The following is a 17,509-nucleotide window of genomic DNA, read 5'->3' as shown; positions in this document are numbered from 1 at the left end:
ATGGATTAATCCACTGTTACTCATTACTGTTCTGGTATGAATAAGTGAATCAACTGTCACTAAAAATAAAATTTCTTTTCCTTGTTCCTTCTGGATTTTATGAAACACCAGTAAAGCAAATTGTTTCTGAAATTCATACAGTAAGCTGATTTTTTTTTCTAGAAAAGATCTGTGGCAGTTTTGTTCATCTTAGAAGATTTTTATGTTCTCTTCCTGAATTTCAGTTATGTGACAAGGAGACTTTCCCTAGTGTTTGACCATTAATGATGTAATTCATCTGCAAAGTTTAAATTATTCCACAAATATCACATTCTTTTTCAAGAGCCCCACACATGATGTTTTTACTTTCTCTCTGCTACTACAAAGTCCAATCAGTTAAAAAATATGAAGCTTGAATGACTTTGTAAGCTTGAGTTGTAATGAGAAGACTGAGCCCATGTATTGGACTCTCCTTTGAGCATTCTTCTGCAGGAGGAATTCTTTCCCCTCACTTCAGAAGATGGGAAATACTTCCAGACTGGCTAATTCTTCCACAACAAAGGAAGCATTTTTAAATATAGATGCAATTTCTTGACAATTTTGGGCATCACCAGCCTGGAATACAGCAGGAAAACTGATTCATGCTTCAGAGGGAAGTGATGCTATAAAAAAAAGTTCAAACTTGGTACAATTTGCCTTTGTACAAAGACACTTTTGCATCAAAGCAATGAAAAATGTACTTTGAAGAAGCTTGACATAACTAATGTGCAGGATGCATGTGTTTCTCCCTGCCAAGATTCTGAGATACTTATAAAAGCAGACATACCTCATCAATTCAGTAATTCCCCCCAGTGAAAAGAGAAGTAATGGGAACTAGTGCTATGTAGATCAAGTGCTGTACAGGGCTTAAATCTTAACTAAAAGGAACCGGAGCTGACAGGTATAATCTGATACATGATTAGCAAGCAGACACTAAGAATGCTTAAAACATACCTAATGGTACTGATATATAAGAAGATTAAAATTACGTCTGGTAGTCCTATTGTTATATTGTGTCCATATATGTATATGCATAGGACAGTACATAATGTTTAGTGAGAACCATAAGCCTCATCTCCTTCAGCCAATTGATCTCATAACATGAATAAAGCTCTGATGGATTGAGGCAATGAGGCAAATATACAAAGTCAGTTATAAATCAACAGATACCTAACATTATTCTGTCAGTGCATACTCAGGCAGCAAATGCTTCACACGCATGCAGTGAAAGCGTTGTTTAAATCTCCTGTGTATGAATCTTGTCATTGCTGGGATTGATGAGATCAGAAGAGTTGCTGCTGGCCGCTGTACAGGGTTTCGTTTAGAGCTCTAAATAGCAGCAGGACAAAATCTCCAGAGTTTTAATTCTCTCATGAGCCAATATTCTTCCATATTGATGCACACATAGAGCATACAATAGCCTCAAGTGCTTCTGAACTTGTGGCTCTTGCCAGCTTGACCACACTCTCTGGGTAGTCCAGAAATTCAGACAAAAACACCAATAAAATGGCCCAGCTGTACTGGAATGTATTTGGTCACCACTCCCACTCTGAGAGTTAGAGTTTATTTTAGCTACTGTTTTCTACTCTGGGGTTTCATTGTCATTAGTCAGTCAAAATTGCTTGTTATTCATGGAGTAGAAAATGATAGTATGTGTAATTATAATTATATATGTGTGTATTTATGCACGTGCACAAGCTCACACAAACACATATAGACAACCTAGCTGATGGACTGAGTTTTCAGGCCTGCACAGAAGTCCATAGTTCTGTTAATGTAAGAGTTGCATGCCTAATTTGGTCCAAGACCCTATCCTTAGACCCAAGTACAAAAAAGGGGGCAATTGTTGCTCCATATTGCTCTGTTAAAGTTGAATAATATGATTGTCTGGTCTCTGCAATACTGAAGTCAGCTTGAGGCTGCCTGGAGCAGCCTTGACAATACTGCTGGTAAAAAATGGCAATGTTCCATTGACTGCAATTGATGTTATGCCAGTCGACACTAGCAATAAGTTCAGCCCAGTCATTTTGTCTACTCCCATAACAAAAATGCTTTTTGAAGAGTGTACTTTAAAAAATGGAATGTGATTCTTTTTGATAACACTAGGCTGAGTTTTCAGTGATCCTTAGCAGTGAAAGTTGAGCAACTGAACTTCTTATCAAAGACAGGTTCACCACATATGCTGTTCTGTTGTTACTTTTAATTGTGCAGTTCCCTGAAGTGTTCAAGAAAAATCTAATGACTCTTGTGCATTCTAGGTTGTGTCTTTGTAAATCACAGGGAAACCTCATTCCCGTGACCCAATATTAATCTGTATAGACTCCTGTGTGAAGAAAGAGCTGACAAGCTTAAAGTAAAAATAGATCAGTAAATAGAGATTTCCCAAAAGCCATAACCATACAATTGGTTTTCTCTCTCCATTTCAATTCTCTGCAGATGAAGAGCTTTTTTCAGGCATGTATATTGACTTCATGGGGACAGATGCGGCCATTTTTCGGAGTCTGACCAGGAGGAATGCAGTGAGAACTGACCAGCACAATTCCAAGTGGTTGAGTGGTGAGATGTCTTTGTTTTAACAGAACTTCTAATGGATTTCACAGAAATTCTTCTTTGTTTTGTTTTAAATGAAAAGCTTGTCTTTTGAAGACCTTTTCTCTGAATTTGTGATGTTGAACCACAAAGTAATGTGTGTAAATACAAATTGTAAATAATTCACTGTGTAAGCCAGTCTCATAGATTTCTCCACTGGACTTCTTTGCATTGCCTAATGCTACTGCTTTACTTGCATCACTTTGCTGAAAATAAGCTGTGGGATAAAATGCAAGGACATGGAAACTTCAGGCTGCCAGCAAGAAGCCCTTTACCTCGTGATATCTGGAGTATATCAGCATAAAGCTTAACCTGCCACAGCAGTACCTCTATATGCTTTATATAGCATTTCCTTGAAGCAGTCAGCAATTGTCAAATCATTAAGTATTTGTAGTGATTCATCTTTTGGTTTTAATTTCTTTTGTATACTGTTTCATTTCAGAGCCTATTTTTGTGGATGCTCATGTTATCCCAGATGGTACTGACCCAAATGATGCCAAAATCTACTTCTTCTTCAAAGAGAGACTCACAGACAACAGCGGCAGCACAAAGCAAATTCATTCAATGATTGCAAGAATATGCCCAGTAAGAACTATTTTGTTTGCCAGGTTGTTGAGACAAGCTGCTAGTGTGACATGAGAAGCTAAAAGACTAAATGATTGAAAAACCTTTGATTCATATTGGAAACAAATTTCCTGTTTCAGATTCCACATTCGTAACTAAGAAGGTTTTACTTAACACACAACTAGAGTCTGAACATGTGATGTCTATCTGGCTATACATATACTGATACATAACTAGAGAGACTCAGTCTTTCACTGTATTTCTCCAACTGAGTCAAAAAGTTACCAGTGCTGAATTGCCAAATGTGCTGTCCTTTGAAAATAATGAGTTACACGCCTTGGTTAGCAAAACTGAATTATAAGACAGTGAAGTCTTTCACACAAACACCCACAAACACACTTTCTTGAAAATATCAGAGCCAAACATTTAAACAGGTGAATTTGATTTTCAGATACTGTTTTTTTTCCATTATCTGTGCTTTCTGAGTTCTTGCATTGATGTATGTGTGAGCCTAACTTTTAAAATGTGCACAGTAAAATTAAAATCAGGCTTTGGGACTACTCCTATGCAGTAATTAATTTATGATCACAGTGCTCTTCACTGTCTCTGTTTCCTTTTTCAAGTCTGTAATCAACTATAGATGAAAACTGATTGAAGCAGTTATTAATATCTTTGGTGAAATGAATTTTTTTTTTTAATAAGAGTAAATTCATCAATGCACAGTTACTTCATTCCTTCTTCTAGAAAGGCTCAGGAAGATAATTTGGGGCATTTTTGTTTTTATTATCTTTAATTTGTTACCTTGATAGCATTTCTTTGGAATTGTGATGTTGTTGTACATGGGTATGAGGGCATTGTTTGGTATTCTGTTAATTTCCTTCTCCGGCAATATGATGGGTGCCCAAAGGCTGCCTTGGGTGTTTTGCAAGAAGGCATTTCACACTGTTATAGCTGTGTTTGTTATCGTTACTGTGTTAATGAAGCCCATACAATTCGTGAAAGGCCTGTTTAGACTTACACTGAAGTCTGTGACAGAGTCCCAAAGCCAATGAAAATAAATCTGAGTCAGTCATTTTTGTAGGCTTTTACACCATCATATCCATACCTCAACACCTTTGAGACTGGCCAAACATAGTACAATCATGCCAAGACAGACTCCCCTAATGCTCCCTTATGGATCACTGGTCAGATCACCATCAGGAGCACCAGTGAAACTGGTACAGTATTTCATCAAAATCACACTTGCCTAGCTTCTACATTTCCTTTTTCCCTTTCTTTGGGTGATATTACATGATGTAATTTGGAAGATACTGCTCTTATCTAAAGTGTTCTTCATCAGAATGAGACAGGAGGTATCTCCTCTGTGCTGTGCTATCTGGTTTAGCAGTTACAGATTTCCCCCTTGAAAAGGAGAGAAATGGAAAGACCATTGAGCTAGCTGTGACCAAGCCAGCCCTGGGCTAAGCTAGCAGGACTCTCAACAGTGCAAAATCAGCTTGTCCCAAGCTAGACATTAATTCTGAATTTAGTTGACAGCATCTACCTCATGGGCTAGCATGGTTTACTGGGCCGTATGCAGCTATACTGCTGTCAGGACTAGAAGAAACATCTCCCTCCAGGACTATCATACCTTTTAGAGATAGAATGGACTTCTTCCCACTAGGTGCCAGTGAGTGATATAGACCTGCACAGTTCTTTGGCATCATACCCACGCACACTGCTTCTGCACAAAATCAACAGCCTGAGCCTCCCAAGTCTGCTAGCCCAGCACAGAAATTCTGCACAGAAAACTAGTTGTTCTTTTTCCTGTGCAGTGTTTAGGTCTATACCATTGTAATTGTCTAGAGAACGAGTCAAATCAACCTGAGGAAAATGTGGGAGAGTGCAGTAAAAAACTTAATCTGTATTGTAATTTTTTTTCCTGAAAATAATATTCCTTTCCAGAATGACACAGGTGGACAGCGTAGTCTCGTGAACAAGTGGACAACATTCTTGAAAGCCAGACTCGTGTGCTCAGTAATGGATGAAGATGGAACAGAGACATACTTTGATGAATTAGGTATGTCAAAAAAAAATTTTAAAAAACCCTGAAAAGTTTCATCTAAATATTGCATCCCGTGCATATTTAATTATTGATGTTCATCCAGCTCCTTAGTCAAGACAATGAAATGTTAGTCCTGTAGGAATTCATAACAAAATTCCACTTGCACAGGAAAAAGAATTCTTCATAGATTCCTCTGGATAATGAATTTTGACTATGTAAAGGAATTATATACATAAAGAATTAATATTTGTAAGAGAATAGCTAAGTGGGCACAGAGCTCTTGGAGCAAATCCAGAGGAAGGCCACAAAAATGATCCAAGGGCTGGAACACTTCTGCTATGAGGATAGGCTGAGGGAGCTGGGGTGGTTCAGCCTGGGGAAGAGAAGACTCCAGGGGAACCTTAGAACTGCCTTCCAATAACTGAGGGGATCCTACAGGAAGGCTGGAGAGGAGCTTTTCATAAGGGTAAAAAGTTAAATTAGAAAATCAAGTTGTTATTAATATAAAAATGTTTGTCTTCTTTCTTACAGAGGATGTGTTTCTTTTGGAGACAGATAACCCCAGAACAACGCTTGTGTATGGAATTTTTACAACATCAAGGTAAATGGAAATTTGAAAAATAACTGAACCTTTCTGTAGGAAACTAAAACTGATGGTTTGGGTCAAGGCTGTTCTGTGCTTTTTTATGTTTTTACTCTGGCCATCATTTGCAATCAGGAGTAACAGTAACATTCCTGTTGATATCCATGTTAGAGCTGTGCCTCTTGGAGCAAACTACTCTCTTGCATACTGTCAGCTGGCACTGGGAAAACATTTCTGCAGAGGGTCACTTGTTACCATTCAGAAGCAAAAAACTAAATGACTTCAATATAGTGAACACATGTGGCATCTGAGAGTGCTTAACACCTCCTGAAGGACATCCAGCACCCTGAAGGATCAAACTGGGAAATCTTACATGAATTCATACAAGTCATTTTCAGTCTCTCAGCTGGCAGATAATTGCACAGATGGCAAATTACCCATGTCAGCTTCAGCTGGCTATGAAAGACAAGCTGGCATTTGATCACCCCTTGCAGCCTTAAGCTCTCTGTTATCAATCAGTAGCATTCATTTACTGTCTAGTTTAGAAAGCATTCAGTGAGCACCCAAGGACAGTGGAAGTATGAGATATGTCTTACTATGCAGTCTACTGAGATAGACTGACAATTGGACCAACACATTCTGCCACAGAGTTATAGAATGGTTTGGTTTCCAGTGTTTCACCATCCTCATGGTAAATAACTTGTTCTTAACATCCAATCTAAATCTTCTTTTCTCTCATCTTAAAACATTGCCCCTCATGATACCACTACAGGCCTTTGGAAACAGTCCCTCTGCAGCCTTCTTCTAGGCCCCTTCAGGTACTTTAAGGCTGCTATTAGGTCTCCCCAGAGCCTTCTCCAGGCTGAAGAACCCTCGCTACCACAGCCTGTACTTGTAGCAGAGGTGTTCCAGCTCCCTGATAATTTTTGTGGTCCTCCTCTGGACCTGCTCCATCACATCTGTGTCCTTCCTGTGTTGAGGGCTCCAGAGCTGGATGCAGTACTCCAGGTGAGGTCTTACCAGCACCTTTTTCTCTTGGCCTCACCACACAGTGGTGATTTATTGATTCCTGCCATGCTATCCTGTGTTACTTAGCTGTTATTACTTGCTAAGAGGTTTTCAGCTTTTTTTTTTAAATTAATTTATTTTATCAACATAGTATGTTTTCTTACTTACTAGTAATAATTCCTTTAATGGCAGTTTCTAGTGAAAAAAATCCTTGCCTTTTTTTTCCCCTGATGCACTTTTCTCTTGGTTGTTTTGTGTGGTTTTTTTTCTGTGGATCTAAGAATCTGCTTTCTCAATTTGTGGATGAGCCAGGAAAATGTGATTTTATTATATTTAAATGGAAAAAAAAATCCCTAAACTTGTAAACATCTGATGCTGTCTACTTTTTATGATTCATATTGCACAAAAAGAGCAAATGCTGAGGTTTAGCAGTAAAACCACACTTGTGATGAGGCTGTGGATGCAACATGCCTAAACTGGAAACACTTTTACCTAATTCTCTTGGTATTCTTGCAGTGGAAATGAGGTTTGGATCACAGGACCATATAAGGTGACAACAAAGAGAAAACCACTTTTTCCTGGCTCTCAAGCTGGGTTATCTCTCTCAAGTTTTTACTCTCATGTATTTCTGTTATCACAAACTACAGGATCTATGCTTTCTTTCTCCTTGTTCAACTATAGATTGAATGTGTTACCTAGTTAAATACAGCAATCATAAGGATGTTTAGTCCTTAACAGTTCCTGTATCTTCGTCTCCAATTCATAACAGTAGCAAGAGACAAACACCTCAGCAAATAACTAGTAGTATTTTTATCTAAACCATGCAGAGAGAAGCAAAGTAATATTGAAATAAAACATTTTAGTGGCATACTTTGCTGCGGTCTAACATAAAACATCTGGATAGACTAAATACATTTCTCTAAAACCTATTAATACCTACTAAGATTTCAACAAATACCATAAACCATCAAAAAGATTCCTCCTACTAGTCCGTATATAGCCGAGAGCAATGTGGATTGCACATTCCTTCTTTAGACACTGTGTATAATGTTTTCAGGCCTTTTTTTCCCTACATTATATTTCTTCTTCTTCAACTGAAAACAGATAGTTACTTTGATTATCTTCATCCTACAGTTAACATCAGGTAGATTTGAGACTTTCCACTTTTTTAAGATTAATATCTCAAACCTTATATGCAATGAGAGAAAAAAAATCACTACAGTCAGCCTTGGCATCATTCTGGAAATTATTCTCCTAGTGCCCTTCATCATCATGGGGTGATGGAGGCCGTTGAGGGTTTGTGCTGTTTAAAAACACCTGGGACTATTGCTGAACCCAGAGCAGTCAAAAAAAAACATGCCCTTCTCAGAGGTCATCCCCAGTTCCCCTCAGAAAACACCAAATTTCAACCCTCTTTAAAAGGTCTTTGGAAGATCTCTTTTGTGGGTGGATTTGAGGACTGTATAGGAGTATTTCCTTTCCAGCCACAACTGGTCTCCATTTTGCTTAGAAAAGCTGGCAGCTGGCAGTAATGGTCTAACCAACTGTAATTGCACTGGATGTTTTGATTAATGTTTTAGCCATGTATTTTGGGAGGCTTATGGAAGTCTTGTGGTTAATATACTGGTAGGGGGTTATGGAAGCCTGTGATGGGCTTCACAGTACAAAGTTTATAAAACCCTTGCTTCACTGAAGTCAGCAATATCTTTGCCATTGATTTAACAGGAAACAGATTATATTTCTTTTTGATTCAGCATCAGGAAATTTTCTTATTCAACCAATAAGAACTTTCCACCCTCTTGTTTCAGTTCACTGTTCAAAAAGATACTAAGTCTTAAGAAGTAATGGACTATGGTAGGAAGCTAGATTAGCTGATTTAAAAATGTGTTAAATCCATGCTATGGAAGTTTTAAAATATATTATTTTACAGGTCTCCTTTATCACTGGATCATGTAAACTAAGGGAAAAGCTATACCAAATTTTGATAGACTGCAATACTAACTTTTCCCTACTGTATTCCAGCTCCATATTTAAAGGCTCAGCTGTGTGTGTGTATCATCTGTCTGACATCCAGACTGTGTTCAATGGGCCATTTGCTCACAAGGAGGGCCCAAACCACCAGCTGATTCCATATCAGGGAAGAATTCCATACCCACGACCTGGCACTGTAAGTACAAAGATGTTTATGCAGGCTTGCCAATTACTTGCCTTTGTTTAGTACATAAATAAATGTTATTTATGCTAAGAAAGGACTGTATGTGACCATGACACTTAGTTACAGTTAGAACAATTTTATTCTGCTATGAGGATAGACTGAGGGAGCTGGGATTGTTCAGCCTGGAGAAGAGAAGACTCTGGGGGGGACCTTAGAGCTGCCTTCCAGTACCTGAGGGGATCCTACAGGAAGGCTGCAGAGGAACTTGCAAGAAGAGGAAGATTGTCTAGCGTAGAACAAAGGGGAATGGTTTGAAGCTGAGGGAGAGTAGGTTTAGACTGGGTCTGAAGAAGAATTTCTTCAGTACAAAGGTGATGAGGCTCTGGAATAGGCTGCCCAGCGAGGTTGTGGATGCCTCCTCCCTGGGGGGTGTTCAAGGTCAGGTTGGATGAGGCCTTGATCAGGCAAGTCTAGTTGAGAGGCAACCCCACCCATGGTGGGGACGTTGGAATAGATGATTTCTGAGGTCTGTTTCAACCTAGGCCATTCTGTGATTCTGTGATTTGCTTCTCAGCTTACCATACAAATCACTTAGTATCTGAAAATCCAGAAAGAACTAGAAGTCAACCAAAATCTTAATGACTCTTGCTTTCTGCTGAAAAGGCGGGAAGAATTATTTAATTAGATGACACTCGTCTTGTTTACATGTACATTTACATTTTGTGTGTAGGTTTGTTGCAAAAGATAGTAAAATAAATAAACATACAAAGACAGCAACTTTTGTTGGCCCCTATGAAGTCATTCTAAAATCTCTTACACATCAAAATTAAATAAATATGCTCAGAATCATAAATCATCTGTCAATTATGCAGTTACAATTACATTTTAGATTAAAACTTTGTTTCTTTTCCATTTATCACAGGAACTGAAATTTCATTTTAATTTTGCAACTCACTGCAAGAACCGTAAAACATTCCATTCACATTGGTGTTTCTCTTTTTCTCTCATACATTAATGCTCAGATACATGGAAGAGCTCTCCCTGTTCACACAATTCTTCATGACATTTTAGTGCAGTTACTTAATGGCTATAAAATTTAGAACTTTATGTTCCCATACCCCTAGAATTATCTAATCAATACTTGCTATTCCACTAAGGTCTAACATCTTTATTGATGATCTGGATGAGGGCATTGAGTCTATCATCAGTAAATTTGCTGATGACACCAAGCTGGGGACAGGAGTTGATCTGCTAGAGGGTAGAGAGGCTTTGCAGAGAGACCTCGACAGGCTGGACAGATGGGCAGAGTCCAACGGCATGAGATTTAACGCATCCAAGTGCCGGGTTGTGCACATTGGCCACAACAACCCCATGCAGTGCTACAGGCTGGGGTCAGAGTGGCTGGAGAGCAGCCAGGCAGAGAGGGACCTGGGGGTGCTGGTTGATGGTAGGATGAACATGAGCCTGCAGTGTGCCCAGACGGCCAGGAGGGCCAATGGCATCCTGGCCTGCATTAAGAACAGTGTGGCCAGCAGGAGCAGGGAGGTCATTCTGCCCCTGTACACTGCACTGGTTAGGCCACACCTCGAGTACTGTGTCCAGTTCTGGGCCCCTCAGTTTAGGAAGGATGTTGACTTGCTGGAGCGAGTCCAGAGAAGGGCAACGAAGTTAGTGAGGGGCTTGGAACACAAGCCCTACGAGGAGAGACTGAGGGAGCTGGGGCTGCTTAGCCTGGAGAGGAGGAGACTCAGGGGTGACCTTATTGCTCTCTACAACTACCTGAAGGGGGGTTGTAAACAGGCAGAGGTTGGTCTCTTCTCCCAGGCAGCCAGCACCAGAACAAGAGGACACAGTCTCAGGCTGCGCCAGGGGAAGTTCAGGCTGGAGGTCAGGAAGAAGTTTTACACGGAGAGAGTGATTGCCCACTGGAATGGGCTGCCCGGGGAGGTGGTGGAGTCGCCGTCACTGGAGGTGTTCAGGAGGAGACTTGACAGGGTGCTTGGTTACATGGGTTAGTTGATTGGGTGGTGTTGGGTGATAGGTTGGACGTGATGATCTTGAAGGTCTCTTCCAACCTGGTTTATTCTATTCTATTCTAATGCTAGTATTAAGCTTTGTATGCAGTTAGTTAATACAGTGCTAATCTCATGAGTTCACTGAGACTTTAAGCTTAAACTTTAACAAAAATGAAAAGAAATGGCCCTTTTAATCATGCAGTTTCAGGCTCCTGTGATTAGTCACATTTCAGAGTTTCTTGCGGCTTCAGAATATTTTATTTGTATGTATTTCCTCAACCTCTGGTTTGTTATTCTTGGTCGGCCTCTCGGAGGCTTACAAGGTATTCCAGAGGGGCCTAAAGAAATTGGGCAGCACAATGGAAAGAGAAAAAAGAAATTAGATTTTGATACAACTTGACAACAGAAGTTGCCTATATTTTTTTAGGTGTGCCACTGAGCTCTAAATTTGCAGATAAATTCTTAGATCATAGCTCACACAGTGATCACTTTTACGGTGAACATTGCTGGTTTTCTGATTGCTGACTTTTCTGTGTTTCCTTCCAATTCATCCACAACACAGTAACTTAAAGGTGTATTTTCTAAGTTTGTTTGGCTGGACTAGGATAGGATGACTTTTAACATGTTTCCTAAAGAGATATTCATACTAAATCACTGGACAGAAATATAAATTGATTGTGCCACAGTAGATTGGGTAAACAATAAAAAGGTTTAGCTGTAGCTTCAGTAGGGTTAAATAAAGCAATGTGTTTGTTTGTCTATAATCAGCTCTGCAGCGTTTTCACTAAATACCAATGGTTTCTTATTTTTCCACAAGTAATACTAACTTATGAAAAAGAAATACAGGAAAATAACGTACAAAATTGGCAGTTTCCTACTAAATTCAGAGATATTTGAGGATAGATTCCATTTTTCAGAATTTGCAGAAAGAGCTTTTGTACCTGCAGGCGAATATGTTGCAATCTAATTGCATGGTGATCAACTATGAACATAAGTACTGTGTAGCCAAGTACTTAAATGAGGTGTGAAGGCTACACATGTACACTGCACTGGTTAGGCTGCACCTCGAGTACTGTGTGCAGTTCTGGGCCCCTCAGTTTAGGAAGGATGTTGACTTGCTGGAACGAGTCCAGAGAAGAGAAACAAAGTTGGTGAGGGGTTTGGAACACAAGCCCTATGAGGAGAGACTGAGGGAGCTGGGGTTGCTTAGCCTGGAGAGGAGGAGACTCAGGGGTGACCTTACTGCTTTCTACAACTACCTGAAGGGAGGTTGTAGACAGGCGGATGTTGGTCTCTTCTCCCAGGCAGCCAATACCAGAACAAGAGGACACAGTCTTAGGTTGCGCCAGGGGAGGTTTAGGTTGGATGTTAGGAAGAAGTTCTATACAGAGAGAGTGATTGCCCATTGGAATGGGCTGCCTGGGGAGGTGGTGGAGTCACCATCATTGAAGGTGTTCAGGAGGAGACTTGACAGGGTGCTTGGTGCCATGGTTTAGTTGTTTAGGTGGGTTGGATTGGTTGATAGGTTGGACGTGATGGTCTTGAAGGTCTCTTCCAACCTGGTTAATTCTTTTCTATTCTATTCACATTCAATCTCTCCAGGAAAAGTAGAGCTTTCAGGATTCTTCAGTAACATCTTCTACTTGTCATTGCTTTATGTGGGCAATTGCAAAAGATTTACTCGATTAAAGAGGTTTGTTAAGGCTTTGCTCAGAATGGCGATATAACCTGTGGGTTTTGGTCATTCTGGGGTGAGCAGACATTTTTGCAGGAAGTCACAGACAAAGGTCTTATGATCTCCGAGTCCAGAAAGGAAGAGCAGAAAGTACCAGAGAGAATCTTCTTTTTAACTGAGCTGTGCAGGACAGAAGGTTTGATTTGATCTGTTCATGAAACAGAACTCCTCTGGAGAGGACCCAGGATCTGGCAAATCTCTGCCAAGTAGAAGAGTCTTGCTAATAACCCACGCATTTATGAACACAGATCCTTTTTTTCAGCATTTGTTGCTAATGTGCTAGATAGCTCCATACATTTCCTGGAAAGATGTGGATGGAAGTGCCAGAGAGAGGAGGAGCAGAGCAAATAAAAATTCAATTTTATGAACAATCTTAGAGGGCTAGCATGTAGTGACATTTCTAATGAGAGACAACCCAAAACCCTCAGGAAAAATAAGAGACTAGAACAATCAATTGTCAGGGATGTCAGATGAGGAAGACCCATATCTAAGCTCAGTTCCAGTTCTTCCTGAAGGTAACTGGTGCCAGAGTAGTTTCATTTGAAGAATTTCTACCAGAGTTGTTCTACTTTCTATAAATAATTAAATTTTAATTGAACCAGAAAATTATTCTAAAGCCTGGGATGAGACTGCAGTCCCATCTCTAGCTGATTCCTGGTATTGCCTGATGAATTCTTTATTAGGTGAACAAGATGGAACAGCTTTTAGCAGAAGGGGTAGCGTGGGTAGTCCTGCCAGGTGGTTAGAGGAATCCCCTGGGAGGTGAAGACCCAGATTTTAACATTTACTCACATTACGTAGGTTGGACACATGACTCATAATGTCCCCAGCAAGTTCCCTCTGCTGTCAGAGTATGACACATTTGATGTAATTTTAGTCAACTAAAAGCAGGTCATCTCATCTAAATTACAGGCTACAGGGGAAACCTAGATGGCTAACTAAGAATAAACACCTGACTTTGAGACAGTAGAAGGCAGGTGAGGTAAATCTCTCCCTACGCTCCTAGATATTTTTGTCTGTGGTTTTGATCAGAAATTCCATCCCAGACATAAGAACAGTCCTCATTAAAAAAAAACATGTTTCCATGAAAGGCTTCATATTGGACAATTCAACATTTTCCAGCTGGAAAAAAATGTGTTGAAATATTTCTGAATAGCTCCAGTACTCCAGGAAGACTTTCATGGCTTAGAAATCTGGTAAGAGAGAAAGTGAAAGCTCAGGAGCAGCAACAAGAAATTAGTTAAAAGTAGCTAAAAAAGCACCTTTTAAAATAAGATAGGTACAGAGCGTTGTACCAGTTACTGACATAGCTCTTGATTTCTTCTGAGGTCTTCCATTAGTTTCACTCTCAGTACAACTAGATTTTTCTAAGGTCACTTTTATTTCCCCAGGAGGTCCAGAATGCCTGACGGCTGACTATTTCAATGATTCTTTATTACATTTAAAGAAGCATCCAGAGTATTCATGGACCTCTGTTATTTCTCAGGCATAGGGGGAAATATACACAAGATGCTGTGGCTAGTCAGTCTGCTAAGATACAACTGAATTCTCATGGGACCCCTTCATCAGCCACATACTGTTGCTTTTTCAAATGAAGATGAGTCACAGGTCCTTTCACCATCTCATAATTAGTGTAATGTCTAGAAAGAGACTGATAAAATTACAGTTAATTATCAGATTTTATTTTTTACCTTTGCACTAATTCTAGAACCAACAAGCTGCAAGTTTCATATCTTCCCATACCAGTTGCTTGGATATATATTATTTCTTTTTCTTTGGTAGACAGTTTGGAAGCATAAAGAAAGTGGAAATAGGTCCAGAAGCATGGATCTTTGCCATCAAGCAAGGTTTCAAAAGTGAAAAAATCTGTTTGTGTTTGCTTTATTGGAATCAATGAGAGTTCAAAGCATAGCTGTTCAAGCACTTAATTCCCCTTACTGGAATGTAATAACTTCTAGTCAAAGTCTGAAGTGCTCTTTTGGGGACTTACTTTGTCAACTCTCTGTCAATATTTGTAAATGACTTGGAGATGAAAACTCTGAAAGATAAGTACTTCTAAGAATTACTGTGCATATTTCTTGCAGTGTCCAGGAGGAGCCTTCACACCTAATATGCGGACAACCAAAGAGTTTCCAGATGATGTTGTGACCTTCATCAGGAATCACCCTTTGATGTTTAATCCCATTTACCCAATACACAAGAGGCCATTAATCATCCGGATAGGAGCCGACTATAAGTATACAAAGATTGCAGTGGATCGAGTGAATGCTGCTGATGGGAGATACCACGTCTTGTTTCTTGGAACAGGTAAGAAAAACCTAACACCACTCATTTTCCTCTATTGTTTTATAATTTGTAATCAAGTCCTATTTGTGCAACTTACACCTTTTAGAAATATTTGTTTAAACATATTCACTATGTACAAAAATGTCTATAGAAATCCATAAATTTCTTTTTCCTTTCTGTGCATTTTTATGTTGACTATCCATGTTAATGATGTGCAAGAGACAATGTATTGATATGAATGTTGAGGCAGAAATCAACACCAGTGTATGTGCTGGGTTAGGAAATGGCTGGAGGGCCGAGCCCAGAGAGAGATGGTGAATGGTGCCACATCCAGCTGGCGGCCACTCACCAGTGGCATGCCCCAGGGATCAGTGCTGGGCCACATCCTCTTTTATATCTTCATTGATGATCTGGATGAGGGGATTGAGACAGTCATCAGCAAATTTGCAGATGACACCAAGTTAGGAGCAGATGTTGGTCAGTTAGAGGGTAGAAAGGCTCTGCAGAGGGACCGCGACCAACTGGACAGATGGGCAGAGTCCAATGGGATGGCATTCAACAAGTCCAAGTGCTGGGTGCTGCACTTTGGCCACAGCAACCCCATGTAGAGCTACAGGCTGGGGTTGGAGTGGCTGGAGAGCTGCCAGAGAGGGACCTGGGTGTGCTGGTTGACAGCTGCCTAAATATGAGCCAGCAGTGTGCCCAGGTGGCCAAGAAGGCCAGTGGCATCCTGGCCTGCATTAGGAATAGTGTGGCCAGCAGGAGCAGGGAAGTCATTGTGCCCCTGTACTCTGCACTGGTTAGGCCACACCTTGAGTACTGTGTCCAGTTCTGGGCCCCTCAGTTTAGGAGTGACATCAAGACACTTGAATGTGTCCAGAGAAGGGCAACGAGGCTGGGGAGAGGCCTTGAGCACAAACCCTATGAGGAGAGGCTGAGGGAGCTGGGATTGTTTAGCCTGGAGAAGAGGAGGCTCAGGGGTGATCTCATTGCTCTCTATAACTACCTGAAAGGTGGTTGTAGCCAGGAAGGGGTTGGTCTCTTCTCCCAGGCAACCAGCACCAGAACAAGGGGACACAGTCTCATGCTGCACCAGGGAAAGTTTAGGCTCGAGGTGAGGAGAAAGTTCTTCACGGAGAGAGTCATTCATCATTGGAATGTGCTGCCCATGGAGGTGATGGAGTCACAATCCCTGGAGGTGTTCAAGAGGGGATTGGATATGGCACTTGGTGCCATGGTCTAGTTATGAGGTCTGTGGTGACAGGTTGGACTCGATGATCTTTGAGGTCTCTTCCAACCTTGGTGATACTGTGATACTGTGTGATACTGTATTTCACAGAATTGTAGAATCACAGAATGGCTTTGTAGATTACCCCCAGGAAGGATGCATCCACAACCTCCCTGGGCAAGTTATTCCAGCCTCTCACAACCATCATACTGAAGAACTTCTTCCTAACATCCAGTCTAAATCTACCCTCCCTCAGCTTCAAACCATTCCCCTTTGTCCTATTGCTAGACACCCTTATGAAAAGTCTCTCTGCAGCCTTCTTGTAGGATCCCCTCAGGTATTGGAAGGCAGCTCTAAGGTCCCCCCCAGAATCTTCTCTAGGCCGAACAACCCCAGCTCCCTTAGCCTATCATCATTGCAGAGGTGTTCAGCCCTAGGATCATGTTCATGACTCTCGTCTGGACTTACTCCAACAGTTCTGTGTCCTTCTAATGATGGGGACACCAGAACACGATTCAGTATTCAAGGTGGGGTGATCTCCATTGTAATACTTCTCTTGAATGGAGTCTGCAGCGTGATTCCACATTACAATTTGATGCTGTCTAAGAAGTGAAAAATACTAAAATCTGTTTTTGTCTTATATTGTATACTTCTAACATCATTATTTAATGTGTGCAGCATAAGCTACTTCTGAAGAAAAACACAATCTGAACAGGATGTTTCAAAGGCAGAAATAACACCCCACCAGGGGAAAAGAAAAAAAAAAAAATAGCAGAGAAAAGCAAATTGTTGGAATCCTAGCAGTAGTGGAAACACAGAATTTGATCCAAGTATTCTAAAATAATTTCTGTCTAATATAACGTACGTTTTGGTTTTAGCTGCATAAAATTAGAATGCAATGTTACGCTTCTGAAGTCTGCAGGGAACAGGTCAAGTGATTCTCATACTGATCGTTTTTGAGTTTTTAAGATATTCACACAGGAATCACGCTCCTCTGATGGAAGCAGACAAGCAGAGAGTAACTCTGGCTAGACCCTAGGATCCATTCACATCTGAAACTCCCACTGGCTTAACAGGGCATTATACGCTGATAGGCACAAAGGTTAATCTTTTTAGTACAGATGGTTTCAAGTGGAACAAAGGGAAAGAACTCTAGGAGAACAAACACATCTCTGAACATCAGAAAATAATTACAGAGATGGCTTGCATTCATGGTTCACATGTTATTGGGGTCCTGGTTGTTTTCTGCTTGTAGAATAACCATGTCTGCCAACAAACTACATG

At 40.5% G+C, this 17,509-nt stretch overlaps 1 protein-coding gene across 3 annotated transcripts in view; it reads left to right on the top strand.

The window, feature by feature from the left end:
• SEMA3C (semaphorin 3C) overlaps positions 1-17,509 on the top strand; it is a 127,967-nt gene that overhangs the window by 84,023 nt on the left and 26,435 nt on the right. For all 3 annotated transcript variants that reach the window (XM_068167693.1, XM_068167685.1, XM_068167675.1), the window contains 6 exons: positions 2,455-2,574; positions 3,050-3,192; positions 5,116-5,230; positions 5,747-5,816; positions 8,829-8,973; positions 14,796-15,018. In XM_068167693.1, coding sequence (XP_068023794.1) covers positions 2,455-2,574; positions 3,050-3,192; positions 5,116-5,230; positions 5,747-5,816; positions 8,829-8,973; positions 14,796-15,018 — 816 coding nt within the window. The remainder of the gene's footprint in view (positions 1-2,454; positions 2,575-3,049; positions 3,193-5,115; positions 5,231-5,746; positions 5,817-8,828; positions 8,974-14,795; positions 15,019-17,509) is intronic.

Source organism: Melanerpes formicivorus, unplaced genomic scaffold (genome assembly GCF_026170545.1).
Source record: "Melanerpes formicivorus ecotype bairdi unplaced genomic scaffold, bMelFor1.0.p_v2 SCAF_3, whole genome shotgun sequence".
Lineage (NCBI taxonomy): Eukaryota > Metazoa > Chordata > Aves > Piciformes > Picidae > Melanerpes > Melanerpes formicivorus.
Note: the sequence above shows the minus strand (reverse complement) of the source record. Positions and strands in the feature narration are given on the sequence as shown.